Here is a 24,207-nt window from a genome sequence, read left to right as displayed (position 1 = left end):
TTTTTATACAAATCTCTATAATAATTTAAAAAAATCTTTTTAATTTTTTCTTGGTCCATCACTATTTTCTCGTTTTCTTTGACCTCAGTTATTGCTCTTTTAGCTTTCTCCTAGGAGATTCTGACTGATTTAATGGATTTACTCTAGTTGACTAACAATTGGATTCAGGCCATACAGCCCAAGCATACATGCTGCTAAATATAAGTAGACATCGCTGAGAGAGGAGAGATGTTTTGGCACCAAGGTCTTCCTGACATAGTGAAACAAGAGACACTGGAATAATTTCACACTTAATTCATCCACTTGTCTGGAGGGGATTAGAAGAGCTTCTCACATGCACAGGCTTCCCAATGAAGAATGTGCAAGGGAAATAAAATCTAAAGCATGAGGCTGCTGCCATACTTAGGCTCTAGTCCAGGGATTCTGACTATGAAGTAAGTGGCTCCCCTCCAGCTTCATTTGTCTGTGCATTTTATGCAGGAGCATACAGACTGGGGCACAGAAATGGGGGAAACAATAATTTCCTGATTTATATATGTTTGTGCATGCACATATGTATATAAGGTGACAAAGGGAAAAAAAGATTTTGTGTTAATTTCAAAAGCAGTTCAAACGCTAAAAAAAGAACCCTAACCCAGCATAATCTATAAAATAACTCAATCCAAAGAGATCAGAAACCAGGCTTGAATGGTAGGAGGACAGGTTTTTCCAACAACTTAAGCAGAAGCACTCATTAAAGGAGAAAAAGTCATCTCTGCATTGTCTGTTACAAGACTCCTCCCAGCATGTCAGTACTGAAATCTGTTTATGTGTACTGTATATGTGACCAGCTTAACTTTATTTGCAAGAGCATCACTGCATGACTAGCTTCTTCCTGCAAACCCCCCCCCCTCCATTTCTTTTTTGCAAGTGTGTGATTTTGTGGGGGGAACATGCAATGAAATACCAGATTGAGCATTAACAGAGTTTGGGGAGATTCAGTACAGTGTTTCATGGCATTAGACCCACAAAGAACTTCATCATGTTTTGCTTTCTAAAAAAAAAAAAGAAGCAGGCACAAAGCTGGATAGGTTTATAATGCACACAGATGTTTGCTCAGAAATAGGTGCAAATGCTATAGGAAGGCCAAAACCAAGATCAGGAGGTAACAACCGGGAATTACTACTTCTATTTTAAATTAATGTCAGCATATGAATTAGATGTTCTTAAGGAACTTGGCACTTACATGTCTCTTGGGAACTCAGAAGTGTTTAAAAATGAATGGCTTTGTTAAGATAAATGCCAAGGAGTAAAAGGCCTCATAGGACAAATAAGTGTGTAACAAGATTCCATAAATCCTTCAGTGGTGTAGCACATTTCCTCCAGGGGATGTTTAAGTGCTGTGATGGCATTAGTATGTACTTTGAGAAATCATGCATATTGTTCAGGCTCCATAGGAGCATTTCTTAATTTTTACTACCTTAGAGCTAACCTGTGCAAGTGGATATCCAGCTGTACACTTAACAAACAAGTTTCAGGGAAAACTACAGCCTGGCCAGTGTGGGCAGGAGGGGAGGGAGAACAGTCAGAAATATAGGAACAGGAGATTAAGAGTACAACGCCAAATGCTTGCTTGTTCAGAAGTATATTCCACTAAGCTCAGTGCAAGTTATTTCTAGGTATGTGTGTCATGGACTGAGCTACAATCTAAGGTTATGCGTCTGTGCATAGGAGGAACAACTCCATCAAACACAATGAGACTCAACATTTAAATAAACATTTAGAGATCAGGCTATACAAATGACAAGGCTGCAAAGTACAACAGCTCATAAAGGTGTTCAAAACATTCTTTGGGATCACAGCAAAGAGGTTGAATTAATACAAATCAATAACTAAGGGAAATGCAAACATACAGGAAAAAAGGTTTATGCTCAAGTTCAAGGTATGGAACCTCTGAGATAATACACCCATAATATCCAGTAATTAGCATTGTTAAAACTGTTAATCCATGAAGAAGGAGAAATCCCCTAAAGGGAATAGAGATACCTGCTTTTAATTTCAATATGTTACTCCCAATCCTGGGATGGGTGTTGCCATCAAGACTAACTTGCAATAGGAAAACACATTAATATAGTAAGATACAGATTTTGCTGAAAAGCCAGCAAATTTTTCCAGAAAGTGCAGAAGAATCACAAATCTAAACAGAAAGTATGTTATGCACAACAGCACTTGAAGGACTAGCTGTAGGGAAATGAATAAACATCACATGCATGAGCAACAAGAGATAGGGGGAAAATGGATAATCTGGAGAAAACCACCTGCCTGTAGGTATATATAAATGCTGCTGTCACTGGGAACTATAGGGATGAGTAACTACTCCAGTTATCATACAAGTGGATGGATAAACCCAGTCTGAGCATGTCTCCTCTGAAAACCTGCTGTTGGATTGATCATAATTGCATGGGAGAAAGGAATGGAATGTCACACTGAGTAGTCGCCCTATCCTCTGTCCCTACTGAGAGTGTCACTCTCAAGAGACCACTCTTGATGTTGAAGCATGGTGGCAAATTGCTCAGCAGCAGCTTTACACAAAACACAACCAAGCATGCGTATGAGAAGTAACATTGTAACACAGACAGTGTGGGGGAAGAAGTCTGATGGTAATCAGAAAGGGAAATGAGCAGGCTAGGAATGGCTTTCTAGGTAGGTGGTCTATGATGGAAACTCTGGCCTTGGTCCTATTATCAGCCCTAGCAGGAGCATACCCATTGAATCAATGAGACTTGAATGAATGAATGAATAAATAAATCTTAACAAAATACCTTTGATTCAATGTGCCTAATCTAGTTGGGCCTAACAATAGGATTTAGGCCAGAAATGGGAATTGTGCAGCTCTCCAGATGTTGTTGGACTGCTTCTCCCAGCCAACTTAGCTACCCTATAGCCAATGGCAAGGAATTCTGGGAGGGCCTCACAGTTCCCATTCTGAAGCAAGAAATTATCTCCGTGGTTTCAAGTAAACTCAGTAGATAGTCACCCTACAGGTAGGTGATCCTGGTTATCATTTGAGACTTTCATGGAAGGGACTCCGAGAGGCTGTGCGCCACATCCATGTACTATCATGAACCATAAACTATCATGAAATTCAATTCTCTTTTACATACTATATTGAGAGATCCCTGCCCCCTCTAGAAAAATTACTAAGCAGTTATCACGGGAGGGGAAGCAACTTACGATGGTGCAATATCCAGGTGGTTGATGCTGTAGCCAGATGTGGAAAAGCCTCCTAGAGTTGTTGATATGGTTACAAATGTGACAGCCAGTTTATAATCACAGCCTATAAATCCAGCCGCTATGAGGAAAACTGCAGGCCCAATCATTCCTTAATTAAAACAACAGAGCAGTAATATTACTTTTACGGAAACTCAATTGTGTCTTATTCTTTGTGCAGTCCTGCAATGCAGGACTGCTTTTTTGGGTGGTAAGTACTACTGATTGTCAATAGGTGATCTACAACATGGTGCTACTCTGGGGCAATCTTCCGGGGGAAAGAAACAGACTGTGAACTTCAGTCCATGGCTGGGGACTGGGCAGGACAGAGATGCAGGAGATCTATTTCTGCACCTTGGAAAACACAATATAGAGCAAATTCCCCCACCCTTATCCTAGCCAAAACCAAAGGACCTGCTGAGGCACCACTGAATAGGCTCAGGAAGGCAGAGTAGAAATGTCGAGAGACTGGAATTGCTTTATAACAGGCCATAAGTTCTAGGGATACTGCTGGAGAACTGAAAAGGGTTATTTTGGAGACATGGCTGTGTTAGTCTGGAATATCAGTAAGCAAAGGGATCTTGTAGAACTTTTAAGACTAATTGTGGGAAAGAAGTTGTAGGATCAGCTTTCGTAAGCTTGGTCTAATTCCTGCATGCATTTGAGGAAGCAGACCTAAGTCTATGAAAGCTGATTTTACAACTTCTTTTGCACAGTTAGTCTCAAAGGTGCTACAAAATCCCTTTTAGTACTGAAAAGAGTTGAGGGTGGGTGCATCTCTGAGAAAAAATGCTGCTTTGACGCACAGACCTCTCCAACCTGGTACCTTCCACTCTTCTTCTGTGTTGTGTTATGACTCTTATCATGCAGAGCTCGCTACTGATCATGCTAAAAGGGTGATGGGAATTTTAATCCAAAATTTCAGGAGAATGCCAGGTAGGGAAAAGTTGGGGGAGGTGTTCACACTGGATGCAAGAACTGCTAGAACTTTGGAAAATTACTTTTTTTTAATTAAAACATCCTCACCTGGGGATTCTGGGAAATGTCATCCAAAATTTAGACCCTTCTAGTTCTGAGCTGAAGAACCACAGCTGAGTGCCAGAGAATACATAAGGCATATAAGAGGTTGAGTCCCTGGCATTTCCAATGGAAAAAATAGTCTTTTTATTTAATTAATCTCCATAACAGAAATGCAGAATGCCTTGCATCTGTATATTGGTATAGACAAATTAATGCACTGACAAAATATAAGGCATCTTTGTATACTCATATTGGTTATTAAAGAGTAATTGCAAGACATGTGGGACTCTGTGGGAAATTGAATGTGATGAATTAAGTCTTTTGGCACATCACTGCATCACTCTGTGCAGAACAACCTTTCCTGATTAATTGGTCTCTGACCTCAAAAAGCTGGCATCTAATACATGGCTGTATCAAGATCCAAATTATTGCAAAAATGACAGCAAACCATGGATTTTTTTTTTGCCTTGACTGCCTCATGCACCATGGTATTGGCTTTGTGCTTTGAAAATGTTATGAGATGTGCAGCATGATCCATTTACACATGCTTGCTTAGAAGTTCAGCCAGACTTGTGTTCAACTAAGTATGAGCAGAACTGCAGCCTCAGTGAGAGAAAAGTACAGCAACTAGTATTCTATACAATATTTAAAAACACACACAAATTTATACTAATGAAATTTTTATGGACTGCAACCATAAACTATCATAGTTACTGTAAGTCAAGGTAACTAAGATTTATATTAGTTTCTGTGTGCTTTGTGATGCTTTGTTTTAGACTGTTTTTTATTCTTACTGCTTTATTAGGATAACATTCTGTTTAAACATTTCAAGTTGAGCTCTACACTACTCTACACTAGATTGCCACCTAGAGTATAAAACATGATATAACATATAAGTTATTTATGGTAGAATCCAAGCTGCTGGTGCAGTGAATGATAATTGAAAACACACTTGTTTTATTTTTTAATTAAAGTGTCATATTTTTAGGACATTCGTTTCAATTAATGAAATGGCAATCTCAGGTTGTTCCAAGATGTTATGTTGCCAGGGACTTGCAAGCACAAAGGAGAAAGAAAGGGAAGGAAAACATGGAAGTTGGTTTTAGGTGGCTTATTACGCTGTGGTAGAGCTCATACTCTGCAAGTGAAAAACCCTAGGACTTTTCTAGAAATGGTTGGGACAGATTTCATAGAAAGGGACACACGCGTGCGTGCGCGCGCGCCCACACACACACAGTATATTCATTCCCTAAGCCCCAGTCTACCACTTGCTAGTGAATAGTTGAGTGGAACATGTTCTTGCCTGGATTACTAGTGAGCTAGTCAGCAATAATGAGCTAGTGGTCTGCCTTGGTATGAAAAGAGCTTCCTATGATCCTATGGCCTGTTAAAATGTCATGTGCATGGCCTCAGTCCCATTTCTCATCTACTATATGAATCACCCAAGCCACTGTGGCTTAATATTTTCTCCATAAAAACCTGAGTGCTAGAAGACAGGAGGGCAAAGTTATTTTTTGGCCCACATGTGGCCCTCCACAGCCCCTAGTGAATCCCTGATTCTCCCCCCAATTTTTGGTCATTCAACCCTCCTCCCAAATCTCTGGAGGTGGCACAATTGGCCATTTTAAAGGCTATTTTATCCTTCTCCAAACCTATTTTAGGCCCTTCCCTATAGTCTTTAAACAAGAACACCTCCAGTTTTAAAAAAAGATCTGGGAGTTGGTCAGGTTTTTAAAAAAAACAAAAACAGGAGGATACAACCTACTCATGTTTTGTAAAAATGACCCTTCTAACTACCAACATTGTTCATCTTCGGAAAATCCTTCCTAAGAATCTCAGCTTTTCCCTTCCTTTAAAAAAACCTCAAATGAAAAGATGTCCTGTTGTGTACTTGGTCTGGAATCCATGGAAATGCACAATACACAGAATCTCAGTTTCTGGCCTTACCCATTAGCATGATATTCTGGGAGTAGCTTGAAAGGAGGTAGGGCCTACCTTAGCAACCATTTTTGCCTTAGAAGGGGGCCCAACCAAGAGAGGTTATTTTTATTACAACTTTCAGAATCCCTCTTGGCTGTGAAATTCAGGAATTGTAACCTCAAAGGTGAAACATTCCTGGCTCTGGCAGAGAGACACGCATTAACTCTGCAGCACCATGAATCTAGTTCAGGTTATGAGGATGGGAGACCTGCTAAGCTGAACAACAACAGCAGCTATATACTGACACTGCTTGGCAGCTTCAAGTTTTTCCATTTCCAGGCAAGCAGTAAAAACATGAGGGTTCCCAAGTCACTGGTGATCATCACACTTGATTGAGGAGTAATGTATGATGTGTAAAAGTGGTTATTTGTGAAAATAAAACAAATTTGTCATTGTTGAGAATAACAACCATAGACATACATTAAAAAAAGACCCTTGGCAAACTGAATAACTTTTTTAAGCTTTAAAAAGTGTAGCTTTAAAATTACAACCTCATTAAAAGTGTGTAAAGAGATCTTGTAGCACCTTTGAGACTTACTGAAAGAAAAAAGTTGGCAGCATGCCGATTTGTAGACCTAAATCTACTTTCTCAGATGCATCTATGAAAGTTCATGCTGCCAACTCTTCCTTTCAGTCAGTCTCAAAGGTACTACAAGATGTCTTTACATACTGGTTTTACAGACTAACATAGCTATATTTTTGAATTCAACCACATTAAAAATAAGAAGTTAAAAACAAAAGGTTCTTCCCTTACCTATCAGAGTAAATGTTTTGCGCACACATACAGTTGACATGTTTTGCTTTTCCCGTAAATGATCTGCAAACTGGCCAGATAGAATTATACAAACCCAACAGCCAAAATAAGGGAGTGCAGATAAAAATCCATTCTGCAAGGGGAAAAAAAAGGGAGAGGGAAGGAGGAGGAAAACAGTTGGGATAGGATGAAAACAGTTACTTGCCCTTGCCTTGCTACAGTAACAGATATGATCATATTGTAAGATAGTCAGTGAACATAAGTGACAAAATGGGAAATAACACTACAAAACTGTAATGGTGTATCAGTACAAATAATGTCACAGCAATACCTTACTGCAAACTACAATGGAAACACATTCCAAATAATGAAATCCAAGTACCTGATACAACCCAGTTGCTTTCAACCTATCACCAGAGGTATGCCACTTGAACAACAGCAAACGACAAGTTATCTGGCTTGGAGTTGGAATGAACATTACCTGCTGAACCACAGTTCTTGGCTCCGATCTGGGGCAGGCAACTGTGGTAGGTTTAGGGCCCTGTTTTTGCACTGAGAACCTCCAGGAACCAATTGAATTGCCACAGCATCCAGAACAAAAAATCAAATCAAAGCTCAAAGTGGCTTAAAATCTACTTCTGGTTTTGAAAATGAGTAATGCTTGATGTTGAACAACATGTGAAAACTATATTACTTGAAAACTGCTGCTTCTGGAAGCTTCCAGGAGTAGCAACTCACCCTTTACTTTGGTCAGGGAAAAAAAACTGTATCAAGGAGGGGTGGAAGGCAGCACTTTGCCCATAGTTGGCTTTGATACTTTTAAAACTCCTGTGGATTTTGGAACTCCCTATTAAAAGTTTTGAGAAACATTTCATGACAGTGGTACCTTTGGGATTTTAAAACTCTATTATTTCATTATACTTTGTAAGTCTGTTTATTTCTTTTTTTTAAAAAAGAAGTTAACATGTATATATTCTATATATAGTTGACACACACATTCTATTTGCAAATATTTTTGTTGCACTTTGTCATTCTGGCAATAGCCTATGACTATAGGCAATAAATTAATACAACATAATAAAACAGGTTTATTCCATCAAGACCAATTTTACTTCCAGAGAAGCCAGTGGCAACACACTAATTTCAGATCAGTCTCACAGAAAGAGGGCACTTATGGGCTCATGCCACTCAGATTTATTCATGTAATCATGCATACAGGTAAATGAGGTGGATCACTTTCACACTACAAAATTATAGCACTAGGATTCCAAATGAACTGGCATGGTGCCGTGCTATGGAATCTTGTCACATATATAATCTGATAAGGTACTAGAGCCCCTTCCTAAACTTCAAATCCCAGGAGTCCATAGTATGGAACCAGGATAGCTAAAGTGGAATTATCTATACTCAAGTAGCATGAAAGGCCCCTGGTGGAAGAAACAAATGAATGTCAGGAAGCCATGAGGAGTGCTGGAAATCATCTTCTTGATCATGGCTTCTAGAAAATTACACATAATAGTGTTATTATCCATGAGTAAATATATCAGCGGTGAAAGCCACTACCATCCAGCAGTACTAATGTTCTGCACACTGTCTGCTCATACATATCCCGAAGGGAAAAGTTTACTCATCAGCTGATGCAATAAGAGGGACTCAGCTTCCTATCTGAAATGAGGCCTCTCTGAATCACCAGATGTACGTAAGGTCATAAGACCCCAGCTTGGTACTTTAATCAAGAGATTGGACTACCTATTCATCCAAGTTGTCCAGGCGGTCTTTGTGGGCCTGCAAAGAGCAGCAGCACAATGTTCCAGAAGGAAAAGAAACAAGGAGCAAAACACTGTGGGACCTTTCACCACTAAACAGTTACAGCTCTATTATTCCAAAATAAATGCCATGGTTGTAGTATGATATGGATTCATGGTATTTGTCATCTGGTGACCTAGAGGAGCTCTCTGGCTGAATATTTCAAATGCCCCTTTTCAATCTGCAGCTCTCGGGTTACCAGTTAAAAGCAGAATCACAGAGCTGTAACTGTGTACATGAAAAGGCTTCAGGTCTTTCTTCTTCCTGAAAACAGAACAGCCTGGGGCAAGTACATTTTGTACAGGTGAGCTCATGTGATGTATGCTACAAACACCAAACAAACAAAAAGAATAAATGAATGAAATAGGAATTTCTTTGAAATAATTCTGTGGCAAAAATCTGGAAAATGATGCACAAATTGTACTGCAAGAGAATTCCTTCCAATCAGCATTAAGGAAAGTTCCCTGGTAGGTTTCAACTATTTCCTTTTGGAATGAATGAATAAACAAGGCAAGGGACTTGAGTTGGGCTGATTTTTGGGAGAGAGAAATATACATCTACTTTGATTGTGTTTGTTCTTGGCCACTTGAGGATGGAAATTAAAATTTGTAAAATTAAAAGACATAGGGTATCTTACCTCCTGCACATCAAATCTCAGAATTTCTTTCATGTATGTAGGCAATAAGGTAAGGAGGGTGTAGAAAGTCCAGTTATAAGAAAAGTGTGCTACAACAATAGCCCAGAGTGGAAGGGATGTCAACATGGCTTTCCAAGGCACAGATTTCTGGCTAGAAAGCTAAAGGGAGGGGAGAAAATCCACAAAGATATTTTGTAGTTTTTGATTACTATTTCTTAAAACACCAAAGAAATTAATTTTTGAAGATCATGTTCTTGTTAGACTTCACCATGATACGTCAAACATAAGAGTAGATTCTTACTGAATCAAGTTCCTCTCCAAGTCCCTTACCCTTGCATGCAGAATTCTGCCCAACTTTAATCATGATTTCTCATGATGCTTATGTTTACATAAATAAGAAAAACATTTATTTGATCAGTGGCTTTTTAGCACAGCTTGGATGCTGTGAGTTACAATTAATTCGGGTTAACAGGGGATGGTGGTTAATCATAATTCAAAAGTAATGTAGGATGTAAAATTTTGTTAATTAAGGTTTTTTTAATGCTATAACAAGTAACATTTTCAAAATACTTTTAATAGTTATTAAGAAACTTTTCAAGTTTTATGCTATTCTCTTACCCATCTTGTATTTTTTTTTAAACAAAGCAATGAAAAAGTAACAAGTAAAAGAGTAATAGAACAAGTTGCTAAAATCATCATCAGCACCAATCCAAAAGGGAACAAAGTCTTTTGGGATGCTTTGTGAAGAGTTACATAGTTAATCATTTAAACATTAACTTTCCAAGCTCTAGTTTTCAGAGATTCAGCTGTTCGCTGTTCTCTTCCCCCTTCTTCTCATCTTATTTTTTAAAATTTTTAATTGGAAAAAAATTGTAGTATCTTTTTTTCACAATATTTTCCCTTGTCTTTTTAATGTTAGGATGGATGTATTATAATATCAGCAATGATTATTTCTTTTTAAAAAATAACACAAGAATTGTATTAACAAATCCAGGAAACAACAACAGACAAACTTATAATGATACAGAAACAACAATGATTATTTTAAAAAGTAGTAAAAAAAAAAAGATCTTTGTCAAAACTACACACCTGATCTGTAAGGGTAGAGAGAATGTATTCTTTTTCTGCATGAGAAATTCTCTTGTGAGTTTCTGGGGTATCACTAACCAGCAACATCCAGAAGAGGAACCACAACACACCTAGGGCGCCTTAAAGGTGAAGGGGGGGAAAGTGCTTGTGGTTAAACTGAAGGAAAGGTTGGCAATAATAATAATAATAATAATAATAATAATAATAATAATAATAATATTTATTTGTATACCGCCCTATGGCAAACCAATCCGGGCGGTTGACAACAGTAAAATATAAAATATAACAATTAAAAACACTTTATCCCTCCCCCCCTTAAGACAATATTAAACAGTATAACATATTAAAAACACAATGTCAAAGCATAAAAACAACAATTAAAAACTAAAAACCCTGATATGGCATTAGTAACACTGAAATGCACTGATAAATAAACCACATCTAAGCTTACTATAAAGGTAACGCTCTGGAATCAGAGGTATACGGGGATCCAAGAAAGATCCTATGTTCAATCACTCTCCATAAAGATCTCCATAATAACTGCTCCACAACCTGATATCCTCCATTATCTCTACCCACTGGTTATGCTGGCCAAGGCTGATGACAGATGTCATCCAAAACATATGGAGGGCACCAGGTTTGGGAAGGGCTGGGTTAAATGGAGAACACATCTTATCCTATCATTTCTGCATGAACATATTTGCAGGATGCCATCAAAGTGAACCTGTGGGTGCAAATTACTATATGAAAACATTCAGCAACCTAAGTTTTGGTAGCACAGATCAAGCTTCACATACACACATACAAATCTGTCAGCACCAGTAGAGAAACAAATACCATGAGAGCAGGCAGGAACATATAAGATAATTCTAGCAGCAAGATGTTTACAAAGAAAATGATTAAGATGAAAGAAGAGAACTGTTGAATTTTTAAAAAAGAAACTCCCTCATTGGCAGGAATTCTCTCAATGGAGAGAATTTTTCACTTTTGCAGAAAACTTCATCAATTTAGGCAGCACATTTTGTTGATGCCTAAATGTCCTAAAGGCACCAAATCTTGACTGATCTTGGAAGCTAGTTAGTACTTGGATGGGAGACTTCCAACAAGTACCAGGTGCTGCTGGTTATATTTCAAAGGAAGGAACTAGCAGTATCACCCCTGAATATTCCTTTCCTAGGAAAACCCTAAGAAATTAATGGGGTTGCCATAAGTTGTCAGGTGACTTGAAAGCACGCAGACACAATAAAGTTGTGACCCAACTGCAGATTTTGTTTGTACTCATGCAACTACGTTTGCTTTTACTTCTTGACAAGCATGTATATATATTACTTTGACAGGAAAACGTCACCTAATCAATAACTCCTGGGTTGTGTAAACACAACACCCATTGAAGTATTTTTAGCACATTTGCATTAATTAGCTACAAAGTGCTCTAGAAGTACATATAAAAAGCTTTCCTGAACAGAATTGTATTTAAAATGCAAACACTTACCAAATATGTAGAATACATAAACCCAATCCATATAAAAACATATCAAGCCAGACAATGGAAGAGACACAACAGTTCCTAGCTGTGCACCTAGAAATTAAAAGGTTTAGTTTTATTGTTGCTAAGTGATATCCTTGTTGTCAAAGATTTAGGGGTAGTAACAACCAAAGGTCATAAATACATGAATTGGAGTTACAGACAACAGCAGAATTGGGAGGATAATCCTGTGACCTCTTCCCAGTCCCATTACCACTATTAAGCAAAGTTTGGGTTGGATATAGAAATATTTATAGTATCTCACCTGCATATGAAATACTAAGAAGTTTGCTGCGTTCCAATGGAGGAGACCACAAGGACCACATTGCATGCATGGCAGGAAAAGTGACACCCTGGGAAACACATTTGTTTATAGTATAATATATACTTAAAGAGCAAATGAACTTTTTTAAAAGAAAAAGGTAAACATTTTTACTTCCATAAAGCCTGAGAAAGCACGGGTTGCATTAGTACGAAGCTATTTTCTCAACAAGTGAGCATAGCTCATGGGCAATTAAGCAGAACTAATTTCTTGCCTGCATCAATTCTTCAGCTGAATATGCTTTGTGGACATAACAATTATGCTGAACTTTTGGGTTCAGCTAAGCAACAGCAACAAAAATATGGTGACATGGCTTTCTTCAGTTTGGATTGTTTAATACCAGTTTGCCAAGAAGATCAGGGAATGTGGTAGGAAAGAGCTCATTTTTCATCAGAAAGAGCAAAATAATAATAAAAAAAATTGCAACTGCTAAATAAAACATGAGACCTAACTATATTTATCTGGATTTAAAATTAAAATAACCAGCAACAATATTTAAAGAAAGTCCAGTCTCTGCTAAGACTGCAAAGTCTTCAGAACCATAAATAATTTGGGAGCAGCTTACTTGATTACTTGTATCAGTATGTCTGAGCCTTGTGATCGCTTTCAAAGACTATTGGGAACCAGATCCTCTAGAATTCTTTGCAGCACATATAATTATAAATTGAGAGACAGCGTGGTGTTGTGATTTGAATGCTGGACTAGGACACTGGGACACCAGGATTTGAATGGAGCCCTGGTGGCGCAGTGGTTAAATGCCTGTACTGCAGCCATTCACTCAAGACCACAAGGTTGCGAGTTCAAGACCAGCAAAAGGGCCCAAGCTTGACTCAGGCTTGCATCCTTCCGAGGTCGCTAAAATGAGTACCCAGACTGTTGGGGGCAAATTAGCTTACTTGCTAATTAGCTTACTTGCTGTTCACCGCTATGATCTTTGGAATAGCGGTATATAAATAAAACAAATTATTATTAATTATTATTACTTGTCCCTAGAAACCTACTTGTTGACCTTGGGCAAGTCATATTCTCTCAACCGCAGACAAAGGCAAAGGCAAAACCCTTTCTTAACAAATCTTCCCAGAAAATCCCATGATAGGTTTATCTTAGGGTTGCTGTAAATTGGAAATGACTTAAATGCATACCACATATACAGCACTTGATACAATAAAATATCTAACTAGTTTACTTTTAAATGCAGATATAATACAATTTAAGATCAATAGAAAGAAACTTGAACACCCAACAATAAATTTTCTCGTGATAGGAATTAAGCATGGTCTCCATTCCAAGGAGATAAATTTAGATTCAAATCTATTAGTTTTAACCGAGTTCTATAAAGGTGTTTTTTTTAAGGTCCTGCTGTTTTATTCTACTGAAACTGTTGCTAGGTGCTGTTGCTGTTTTATCTTTAGATATGTTGCATTTTAAATTGTAACATTATGGTTTATTATTTTGTGTTAATAAACTCTGAACCACTTAAAAGGGAATACATTCTGAAAAGCAACTGATCAGTCAAGCAGTCCATCAGTGAGATTAAGGCTGTCTGAAAGCACTCCATTAAACTCTGGATTATGAGCAAGATCAAATGCTTGGGACCAGAACTGTTTGAGATTTGGGGCCTTTTTTTGGATTTTGGAATGCCTGTATTTGCATATATGAACATCATGATATCTATTGGAGATGGGACCCAAGTCTAAACACAAAATTCATTCATGTTTCATATACACTTTATACACAGCCTGGAGGCAATTTTATACAGTATTTTTAATACTTTTGTGCATGAATTATTATTATTATTATTATTATTATTATTATTATTATTATTTTCTTATATCCCACCTTTCTCCCAATATAGGGACTCAAGGCGATGAAACAAAGGTTGTGTACACTGAACCATCAGAAAGCAAAGGTGTCACAATCTCAGCCATCCATGAATAGTTTTGGTTTCTGGAATACTTCAGATTTCAGAATATAGGAGACTCAACCTGTACATACTTGCAATGTGTAGGCCATGTCTGCTGACATTTTCTTGAGGGTAGAGAGTTCTGAAAATGATTTCCAGTAGTTGAGGTCAGGTCTTTAGTGGCTTGCATAGCTCTTTGCTTCTACCTAGTCATACCTTTCTACTATGACTAGCAAAAATAGGGGGAAAGCCCAACATGCTATAGAATAAATACTATGAAATAATAAATGATGCAAATCTGCTTTATTTGTATAATATATATAGTCTGCAGAATTCATCTCTTCTTTGAATAGAATTCAGATTGCCCATGTAATGTTTCTTTCAGTTTCCCCTCCCCACAGATTTACATAAAAGTTAGGCTGTGACTGGTCAGAGGAACCCAAAGGGTGCTCAACAATGGCTCCTTTTCATCCTGGAGAGAAGTGACCAGTGGGGTCCCACAGGGCTCTGTCCTGGGCCCAGTGCTATTCAACATCTTTATCAATGACCTGGATGACAGAATTGGGAGCATACTTATCAAATTTGCAGATGACACCAAATTAGGGGGAATAGCTAATACCCCAGAGGACAGGATCAAGATTCAAAATGACCTGAATAGACTAGAAAGCTGGGCCAAAGCTAACAAAATGAAATTCAACACGGAGAAATGTAAGGTATTGCACTTAGGGCGGAAAAATAAAATGCACAGTTATAGGATGGGTGACACCTGGCTGAATGAAACTACGTGTGAAAGGGATCTAGGAGTCCAAGTAGACTACAAGTTGAACATGAGTGAACAGTGTGATGCGGCAGCTAAAAAGGCCAATGCTATTTTAGGCTGCATCAATAGAAGTATAGTGTCTAGATCAAGAGAAGTAATAGTGCCACTGTATTCTGCTCTGGTCAGGCCCCACCTAGAATATTGTGTCCAGTTCTGGGCACCACAATTCAGAAAGGACATTGAGAAACTGGAGCGTGTCCAAAGGAGGGCGACAAAAATGGTGAAGGGTCTGGAAACCATGCCCTATGAGGAACGACTTAGGGAGCTGGGGATGTTTAGCCTGGAGAAAAGAAGGTTAAGAGGTGATATGATCGCCCTGTTTAAATATTTGAAGGGATGTCATATTGAAGAGGGAGCAAGCTTGTTTTCTGCTGCTCCAGAGAACAGGACCCGGAACAATGGATGCAAGCTGCAGGAAAAGAGATTCCACCTGAACATTAGGAGGAATTTCTTGACAGTTAGGGCTGTTCGACAATGGAATGCACTCCCTCGGAGGGTGATATAGTCTCCTTCCTTGGAGGTCTTTAAACAGAGGCTGGATGGCCATCTGTCAGGGATGCTTTGATTTGGATTTCCTGCATGGCAGGGGGTTGGACTGGATGGCCCTAGTGGTCTCTTCCAACTCTATGATTCTATGATTCTATGAAATGTTGCCTTCCTTCGACAGCTCAGTATCTGCCAGCACTTTCAATCTGTTTCCCATTTCCTTCCTCTTCCTTAAAGATGCATATTCAGGACTGACGTAGCCTTTACACAGCCCTTCATGTACTACTACTAATTACAGTGCTGTTTTCACCATCTGCTTTCTTTAACGAACAATAACATACAAACATATTACAAGTTGAGTCTCTCTTATCCAAAATTCTGAAATATTCCTAAAACCTAAATTTTTTTCATGGGTGGTTGAAATAGCGACACCTTTGCTTTCGGATGATTCAATGTACAAAAGAAAGCAGCATGGCACAGTGGTTTGAGCACTGGATGACAGTTCTGGGGACCAGGGACTGAATCCCAGCTCACCCATGGAAACCCATTGGGTGATCTCGGGCAAGTCACACTCTCTCAGCCTTGAAGAACGGCAAAGGCAAAAACTACTCTGAAGAAACCTGCCAAGAAAACCCCACAACAGGGACACTTCCTTAGAGTCGCCATAAGTCACAAACAACAACAGCAAAATGTACAAAAACTTTGTTTCATGCACAAAATTATTTTAAATTACTGTATAAAACTATCTTCAGGCTACATGTATAAGATGTATTTTTTGAAATACAAATGAATTTTGTGTTTAGACTTGGGTCCCATCTTCAAGATATCTTATTATCTACATTATGCAAATACAGATATTTCAAAATCCAAAAAATAAAATAAAAATCCAAAACACTTCTGGTCCCAAACATTTTGGATAAGGGAAACTCAGCCTGTATATTCATTTTCAGGGTGGCAATCTGAAAGAAGGAGCAAGCAAGATGTCACTTCCCAGATTCAAGCCCATTTCACGGCAGGGTCTGGGAATTCAGGGTGCATTCACACTACACCACAACACCATACTCCACCAACTGCCATGCTAACATCCTGTTGAACCTTGGGATTTGTAATTTGGTCATAGGCCCTAGAGGAGCTGTCTGGCTAAGAATCCCAAATGTCCCTCCCTAAACTACAAATCCCAGGATTTGATGGGATGTTGCCATGACAATTAATGTAAAATTGTTGTTGTGTAGTGTGAAAGGGTCTTAGTGGGAGTTCATATGAATGCCAACTTGAGGTCCATAAATGAAGAAAAAGTGGGATGTAAAACATGCTACATAAATAAAAAATTATATAGTGGATTTATGAAGCCTAGAACTCCCTTCCCAGAGAAATTAGACCAGCACTCTCCCTACTTTCTTTTTGCAGACAAGCAAAGATCTTTTGATTCCAACAGGCATTTGAAGTTCTAAGTCTAACCTTACTTAATGCACTGGATACTGCAAACTGCTGCTCATGTGTGTTTTAATATATGTTTTAACCTGGTGTTTTTTCCTGATTGTTTGTGTTTTAACTTTTGTATTTTGTGGGTTTTTAACTATGTTTTTTAATCACTGGAAACTGCATTAACAACCAATCTGGGGAAGAGGTGGGATGGAAATAAATATAATGGTAAAAATAATAAAAAATAACTACATCTGGAGAATGAAGTGGCAGTACCAACATCCTGAGAGAGTAAAGCTATGACAGCTACTGAGCTTGTATCATTTCTCCATCTTTCTAATATATTTGACAAATTTTAAAGAGGGTAAAAAACTGAGATTACCTCACCCAGGCCTTCAAAAGCTCTGACTGCTATGAGGAATCCAACTCCTAGATCTGCTGCTAAAGGTGTGAACAAAGTGAAAACAGCTGTGCCCAGGATGCCAAAGCCCAAAAGTAGTTTCCCCCCCAATCCGACGTGCAAGATACCCGCCAGGAATCTGAGTAATAATGTAGCCATAGAAGAAGGAACCAAGGATCCAGCCTTGTGTGTCAGCATCCCAGGCATACTTCTTCCCCTGAAACAGAGACAAAGGGGCACATGGGTCTCATTTTAATTTCCTGAATCATAAAAAAGAAGAAAAAGGAGTATACTGTGACAACCACTAAGTATGCATTGACTAGAATCATAGACTATCTATAGTATTTATTCTTAACTACAGAACAGATAACTTATCTTTCCCAGCCACATGTAATTTATGAGACATGTAGGAAGAGCTCTCCAGATATCAAATCATTACTTTTATGATTTTGTAAATCACATGAGAACAATACTCCCTTATTACAACTATTATTAGATAATTAATTGTTTCTACTCTATCTGAACTAAGGACTGCGGGAGGCTACGAGGCTGTATTAGATCCCTAGAAGGACTTGGGAGGGCTGCAACCCCGGCAAAAAATTGAATCTCCCCCAAAAAGTCCTCTATAGAGGGGGCACATTTTCCTTTGTTTTTGGTCTCCTCTGGGCCATTTTAGGGATTTGCTGCAGGGCAATCAAATGCGACAGAGAGGAGACAACAAGAAATACAAGAGATCAGGGTAAGGGTTCATGGGGAGGGTACAGCATTTATTTCAGCTATATGTACTTATAGCAGAGCAGTCTTGGTGCTCTCTAGATATTTTGGATCAGGATTCCTCTAAACCTACAATCAGCATAACTCCATGCTAGAGCTTTCCTCAACCTGGTGAACACATGAGGAAGCACAGCTTGCTGCTTGATTATGAAAGTTGCAGACCAATACATCTGGAGAGCCCCAGGTTGGGAAAAACTGCAATAGGGTATAAGCTGCTAAAAGATCAAGCTGGAGAACTCATCTATATGCTCATAACAGAGCATCTCTCTTTTCTTTTCTAAATAGCAGTAAATTTCATTTGCACTGTAGAACATTTTCCTTTTGCTTTCCAGCTAGCATTCCCAACAATTTGCTCTTAAAATTGCATGAGATAATATAGAGAAGATAGCAATTTTAATTCCTGGGAATGTATGTCCAGATCAGCTTTCTAATGAATATGTTTCATGGCAATGAGTTTATACAACAGGAGGAGATAAGAAGATGTAAAAACAAAGACGAAAGAGAGGCAATTTTAAAAACCCGAGGAAACAAAAAACTAAAAGATTTGACATGGGCTTAATATATAACTTTCTTTAACAACCTAACTCCGACAGGAATTAAATGGTCAGCGAGTTCCAGTTGCTTGATGCAGGTAAAACAGGAATGCCATGTGAGCAGTAACTCAGTGATAGGCAGAAAGTCAAGGGCTATTTGAAAACAGAAATCATGTGGAAGAGGGCTAAAGGAATAGTAGCCATAATAGCATATAGAGATCCAATGAATAATTCCCCTTTTTCCTATTGCCTTCAATGGGTTTGACTCCCAGGGAAATGTGTACAATATAAAGATAACAATATCAGTGTACTTAAAAAAATATTCATGAAGAAATCAATATATCACACCATAAATGTCAGCTTCAGGAGGAAAAGGGTCTCTTGACCGAGCCACCCCACTCCCTTATCTAGTCCTTCTTACAAGTTGTCTTGTAAAGCATGGCAGTGCAACTGTAGCCCTCTAGATTGCTTTGGTCTACAACTGCCATCAGCTTGATCCAGCATAGCCCAATGTTGAGGAATGATGGGATTTGATTTGAAAACATCAGGAGGGTCACAGTTGCCCAGCTGTTATGAAGAAGCTGACCTGTGATGAATAATGGTGGGAATGGAACAAGACCATCACCCTTGAAGGAATTTTGTCCTGAAATTCTCCCTCCCCTCTTGCTTCCCTTCAGATTTTCCATCAACATCCTTTTCAGAATGGGGCTAATTTACTTATTTATTCCAGTAATAACAAAAACAACAGAAGCTTATTTATGAAAAATAAATCTGGTAGACGTTACCGTTGTGTTACGAGGAACAACTGGAGCTGAAGAATGCTCTGGGCATGTTGATGTTGTATTTTTGGGTAAGCTTGCATTTGCTTTCACCATGTCCACCAGGGCAACACTTAAATTCACACGGAGTGCATACAAGAGAAAGAAGCCAAAGAAGGCCCAGATTGCTAAACTGAGACGAGAAGAGCAGCATATTGGGGCTAAAAAGAAAAGAGACTCACATCATAAAGGGTTAATAGTACCCCCCATCCCAATCCCTCATATCTGTTGATGAGCTCCCTATTTCTCCACACCCTCTCTAGCATTGTTTTGATATTGCCAACTTGTGTACCTTCAAGTTGTTTCCGACTTATGGTGACACTAAGGGGTTCATGGGGTTTTCTTGGCAAGTTTCTTCAGAGGGAGTTTGCCATTGCCATCCTCTAAAGCTGAGAGAGTGTGACTTGCCCAGGGTCACCCAGTCGGTTTACATGGTTGAGCAGGGATTTGAACCCTGGTCTCTCCCTGTCCTAGCCCAACACTCAAACCACTATGCCACACTGGCCCTCATAGTTTTGATATGCCTTTATTCATGTGTAATTTAAGTGGGTAATAGTACCATTTGTGTATGCGGTAATTTTCAATGAATTTTCTCTCTTTTGTGCCAATGTTGGTAATAATTTGGAGTCTTCCAAATCAAATTCCATTGTTTATCTTCTATTTTTATCCCCCAATCTGACTCCCATATTAATTTCAATCTTTTTAACATGTCAAAAGAGGCTGACATACAAAATTATTTGCATTTGTGTAGCAGGCCTTAGGAATTTTGTGGAACTTCTCTCTCTCTTTGTCTCTTTTTCATTCTCTCTAATTTTGTATAGGTAAATAGAAATTTTAAAAAAGCAATTTACAATAGATATAACAAACAATAAGTACCAGTATATACTTGATGATAAGTTGACCTCATGTATATGTCGAGGTCAGGTTTTGGGGCCAAAATTATGGATTTTGTTATGACCAATGGATAAGTCGAGGGTAAAACTCAGCAGCATGTAACAAACAATGTAAAGGATGAAGCAAAGGAAAACAATGCTAATGAAGATTTTTAAAAATGTTGACAGGCACCCTAATGTCTGAATAGATGTGCTCACTCTAAAGGCTAGATGGATAAGATAGTAGAGGGGGTTAATGCTTCTTTTAGGCACTCTGAGAAGAGATTAAGCTCTCACTTTTCACCAGGGCATGGTTCCTTTTTTAATAAGAGTTAAATTACAGTACTTACATTGACCCAGTTTTTTTGGATCAAATTTTTGACGTAAATTCCTAGACATAAGTCTAGGACATATACATGAGTATATATAGTAATCCATATATAATAAATAATATTCCATAAGTCTTCAATAGAGCAAAGACCAGAATCCACACAAACATCTTCATCAGTGGTCAATATTAAAGTTTGTTTAATCTTCTAGTTCTTCCTGCAAGACTGAGACAAACTCAGCCTAAAGGGAAGCTATGGATGGTGAAGGTAAGAGGCAATTTTTACTCTTAAAGTAACTTTTCCAAGTTCTAGAGTTTAGTCCTTTTAATAGGTGTTGGAATTGTGTGGCCTTCTGGGCATTATTGGATTGCAGCTACCAGCATTCCTCACCTTTGGAAAAGCTGCCTCTGGCTGCTGGGAATTGCAGTCCATCAACATCTAGGCAGGTCACACAATTCTCATCACTGCTTCACAGTATGTTGAAGAAGGATATGTCGAGTAGGCAGGGTGGCTGAACTGCAACATTCCTTCCAGGTAGGAGGCATCTCCTACACCATTTTGCAAGACTGCATTCTGTTCTAGTTTTAACTTTAACACACAAAACAAATAATTTTAATTTTTTAAATTATGTATGACGACAACATGTGTCATCAACACACAAAATAATATCAATCATCTATTTAGACTGTGAAGACAAAACTGTAAAGACAATCTAGACCGTAGGGTGAAAAAGGGCATTGGGTTTGGAATAGTAAAGATAACTTTCTGGAAAATCAGTTGGCAGTCTTCATGCTGACATAAACAAATGGTGTGATATATACTCCTGTAGTCATAAATAAGACCAGGCTAATGTAACAGAAAGCAGTAAATCTCCAGGCTTCCAGACAGCAGGTAAACTACCCCATCAGCATAACAAAACTACCCCATCAACTCCAGAACAATCATCTACTCTGACAGACACGGTTTTGTAAACAAGAATCTTCCCCAGTCTTGCTGCTTCTTGCCTCATGGGGAATTAAGGACTGAACCTGGAACCTTATAACATGTGAAGCATATGCTCTACTGTTGACACACATTAGGGTTGGAAACAAATTTCATTATTATTCATTGCCAGGTTTTTAAAAAATAAAAACAGAGCTCCTGACAGTTGGTAAACTCTCCTGGGAAGTATTATAGACCAGCTAGAATCTTGTACAATTTTCTCCCAGTATTTGAATATCCCAAAATATCCTAAAGAAATGATTTGGCATGGAATACATATTTTCCCCCATAATCTTTATTAATTTTACAAATAAAAACAAATTGCCATGTTATCAGCAAAAATTACATAAAGAAGACAATGTATACACTATAACAAGCGAAAAATAAAACATCTAAAACATCTAAATTCTGGTACAAAATATCTTCTCGTCTTCGAAGACCCTTCCAAGGTTTCCCTTCCTTCCAGTCCTGGAGTGTTGAAGAACTCATCTCATAACAGTCACAATTTCCCCACTGCTCAAAAATATTGATGTATAAATTTAAATAATACTGCTAACCTTGTGTATGTTTGTCCAAATACTTTAGTCACAATAATACCATCGTCCAAATTAATTCTAAATTTATCCCTAAAGTAAGCCTATTATACTACCTAATCAGTTTGACCATACAGACACATTGGAATACATATTTTTAATGCTACCCAGAAGCTGGAAGTTTACACACTCCCACTTCCCACATGTTTTTCTATGAAGAATAATTCCTTTGCAATGTTTTGAGGTACTTGAATATGAGAAGAATATTGTGGAAGAATGCTCATTTTCTTCCGCAGCTAGGAGAAAACTGTTGTAATTATTCATCCCTGCGTTAATTGACAAAACAGTTGAGGACTTGCACTGCCATCACTCTCACCCTATCAGTGTCATTCAGATGTAAGTTAACCTGTACCCAAGTCAGGGCAGCTAGGTTCAGCAAATAAGAAGCTGTTATCATTTATATCAACATTAACAGACTTGATTCTCTCACTGAATTGTTCTAACTTGATGGCACTGTGTCTTGTGTCACAATGAACTAGATTAAGGAGTCCATAATCCCTGATATAAGTTGCTTTAGCAGGAAATGCATTCTCCACTTACATCTCAACTACCAAGATCAAACCTTCCCACCGTGAAAAATCATTTTTTCCCTTACCCCTTTTCATTGATGACCCTGGAATGTATATACAGTATCAACTTCCCCTTCTATCTGGCCCTTTTGTTGTTAGTATTACTGTGTTGTTTTTAATGCTGTTTTTAATTGATTTTATTGGAATGTTTTTATATATAATTGTTTGCCGCTTTGATCAAAATTTTGGAAAAGCAGGTTACAAATAAACTATATTGTTGTTGTTGTTGTTGTTGTTGTTGTTATTATTATTATTATTAAACCCTTTTCACAGACCACAGCAGGTGTGTGTGTGTGTGTGTGTGTGTGTGTGTAAGGATACCTAGGCTCTATTTTTAAATAATGTTGAAAAACATACAGGCAAGTAGTGAGAAAATATTCCCAGAGTCAATACATGACACAAAAGGCAGGGATCACAAAATAAAGCACATACACATGCACACACAAGAGCAAGCCAGCATGTTCTGAGCCAGAAAAACAAATCCAAGACATCAAAATGGCCCCAAGGAGTACTTCTGCAAAGACTAGTGAAAGAACAGGAGTCATAGAAAAATCTGAGAAATATCTATTCACAAATAAATCCAAAGAGTTCAATGATTTACATTCCCTACAAGGATTAGGATGAAATTAATAGTATCATGTGTTATCTGCTTTGTTTCCCCTGTTCCTTTGTAAGCCATTAATAATTACATTCTCTGCACACACGATGGGAAACATTGCAATGGAGAAGAAATAGTCACCATCTTTTATGGACAGAGGATTTCTCTTGACAGAAGGGCAACACATTAACAACCATTCCTCAGTAAATGATTCACAATTAAGAGAGTTCATATTTATATACTCTGGCTTCCCTTTCCTTTTTACTTTCAATCAGAATAAATATAAACAAGTGTTTTAAAGAATTGTTAAACTGAAATTATTATTCATGCATACATAGTTTAGGTTTATCTATGCAGTCTTCTTATATGTAATCTTGTCTTATTCTCCTGACTTATTAACTGTCATTAATAAGTTCCCCTCTTCAGATGTAATGAGTGAACTCTGGTTTAATACAAGCCAAGGTATTTACTCCAAAGTTGACACACAGGAGGAGAAGGGAGAAGAGTGTGTGTCCTCAACATTTATTCCTGGCTTCATAAACTATCTGTTTGTTTAAAGGTGTATGTAAGAAAAAAAATATTCCTGAGCCATTACAAAGTAACCTATCTTAACATGTACTTTCCAATCATGACATGCAAGCAAACTGATCTCTTATTTTAAAGATATATTTTAGAATAACTCCAATTTCTTTTTATTTTAGGATGACGATTACACTTTGGAAAACAT

At 38.1% G+C, this 24,207-nt stretch overlaps 1 protein-coding gene across 1 annotated transcript in view; it reads right to left on the bottom strand.

Annotated features, from left to right (window-relative positions):
- Window positions 1-24,207, bottom strand: part of SLC17A5 (solute carrier family 17 member 5) — a 49,280-nt gene that overhangs the window by 14,876 nt on the left and 10,197 nt on the right. The window contains 9 exon segments of the mRNA XM_042476828.1: window positions 3,214-3,361; window positions 7,004-7,136; window positions 9,447-9,605; window positions 10,536-10,654; window positions 12,028-12,114; window positions 12,326-12,413; window positions 17,396-17,521; window positions 17,523-17,630; window positions 19,506-19,699. Coding sequence (XP_042332762.1) covers window positions 3,214-3,361; window positions 7,004-7,136; window positions 9,447-9,605; window positions 10,536-10,654; window positions 12,028-12,114; window positions 12,326-12,413; window positions 17,396-17,521; window positions 17,523-17,630; window positions 19,506-19,699 — 1,162 coding nt within the window.

The sequence above is a fragment of the Sceloporus undulatus genome, chromosome 1 (genome assembly GCF_019175285.1).
Source record: "Sceloporus undulatus isolate JIND9_A2432 ecotype Alabama chromosome 1, SceUnd_v1.1, whole genome shotgun sequence".
Classification (NCBI taxonomy): domain Eukaryota; kingdom Metazoa; phylum Chordata; class Lepidosauria; order Squamata; family Phrynosomatidae; genus Sceloporus; species Sceloporus undulatus.
The sequence above is the reverse complement of the archived record's forward strand: the minus strand, read 5'-3'. Positions and strand labels throughout refer to the sequence as shown.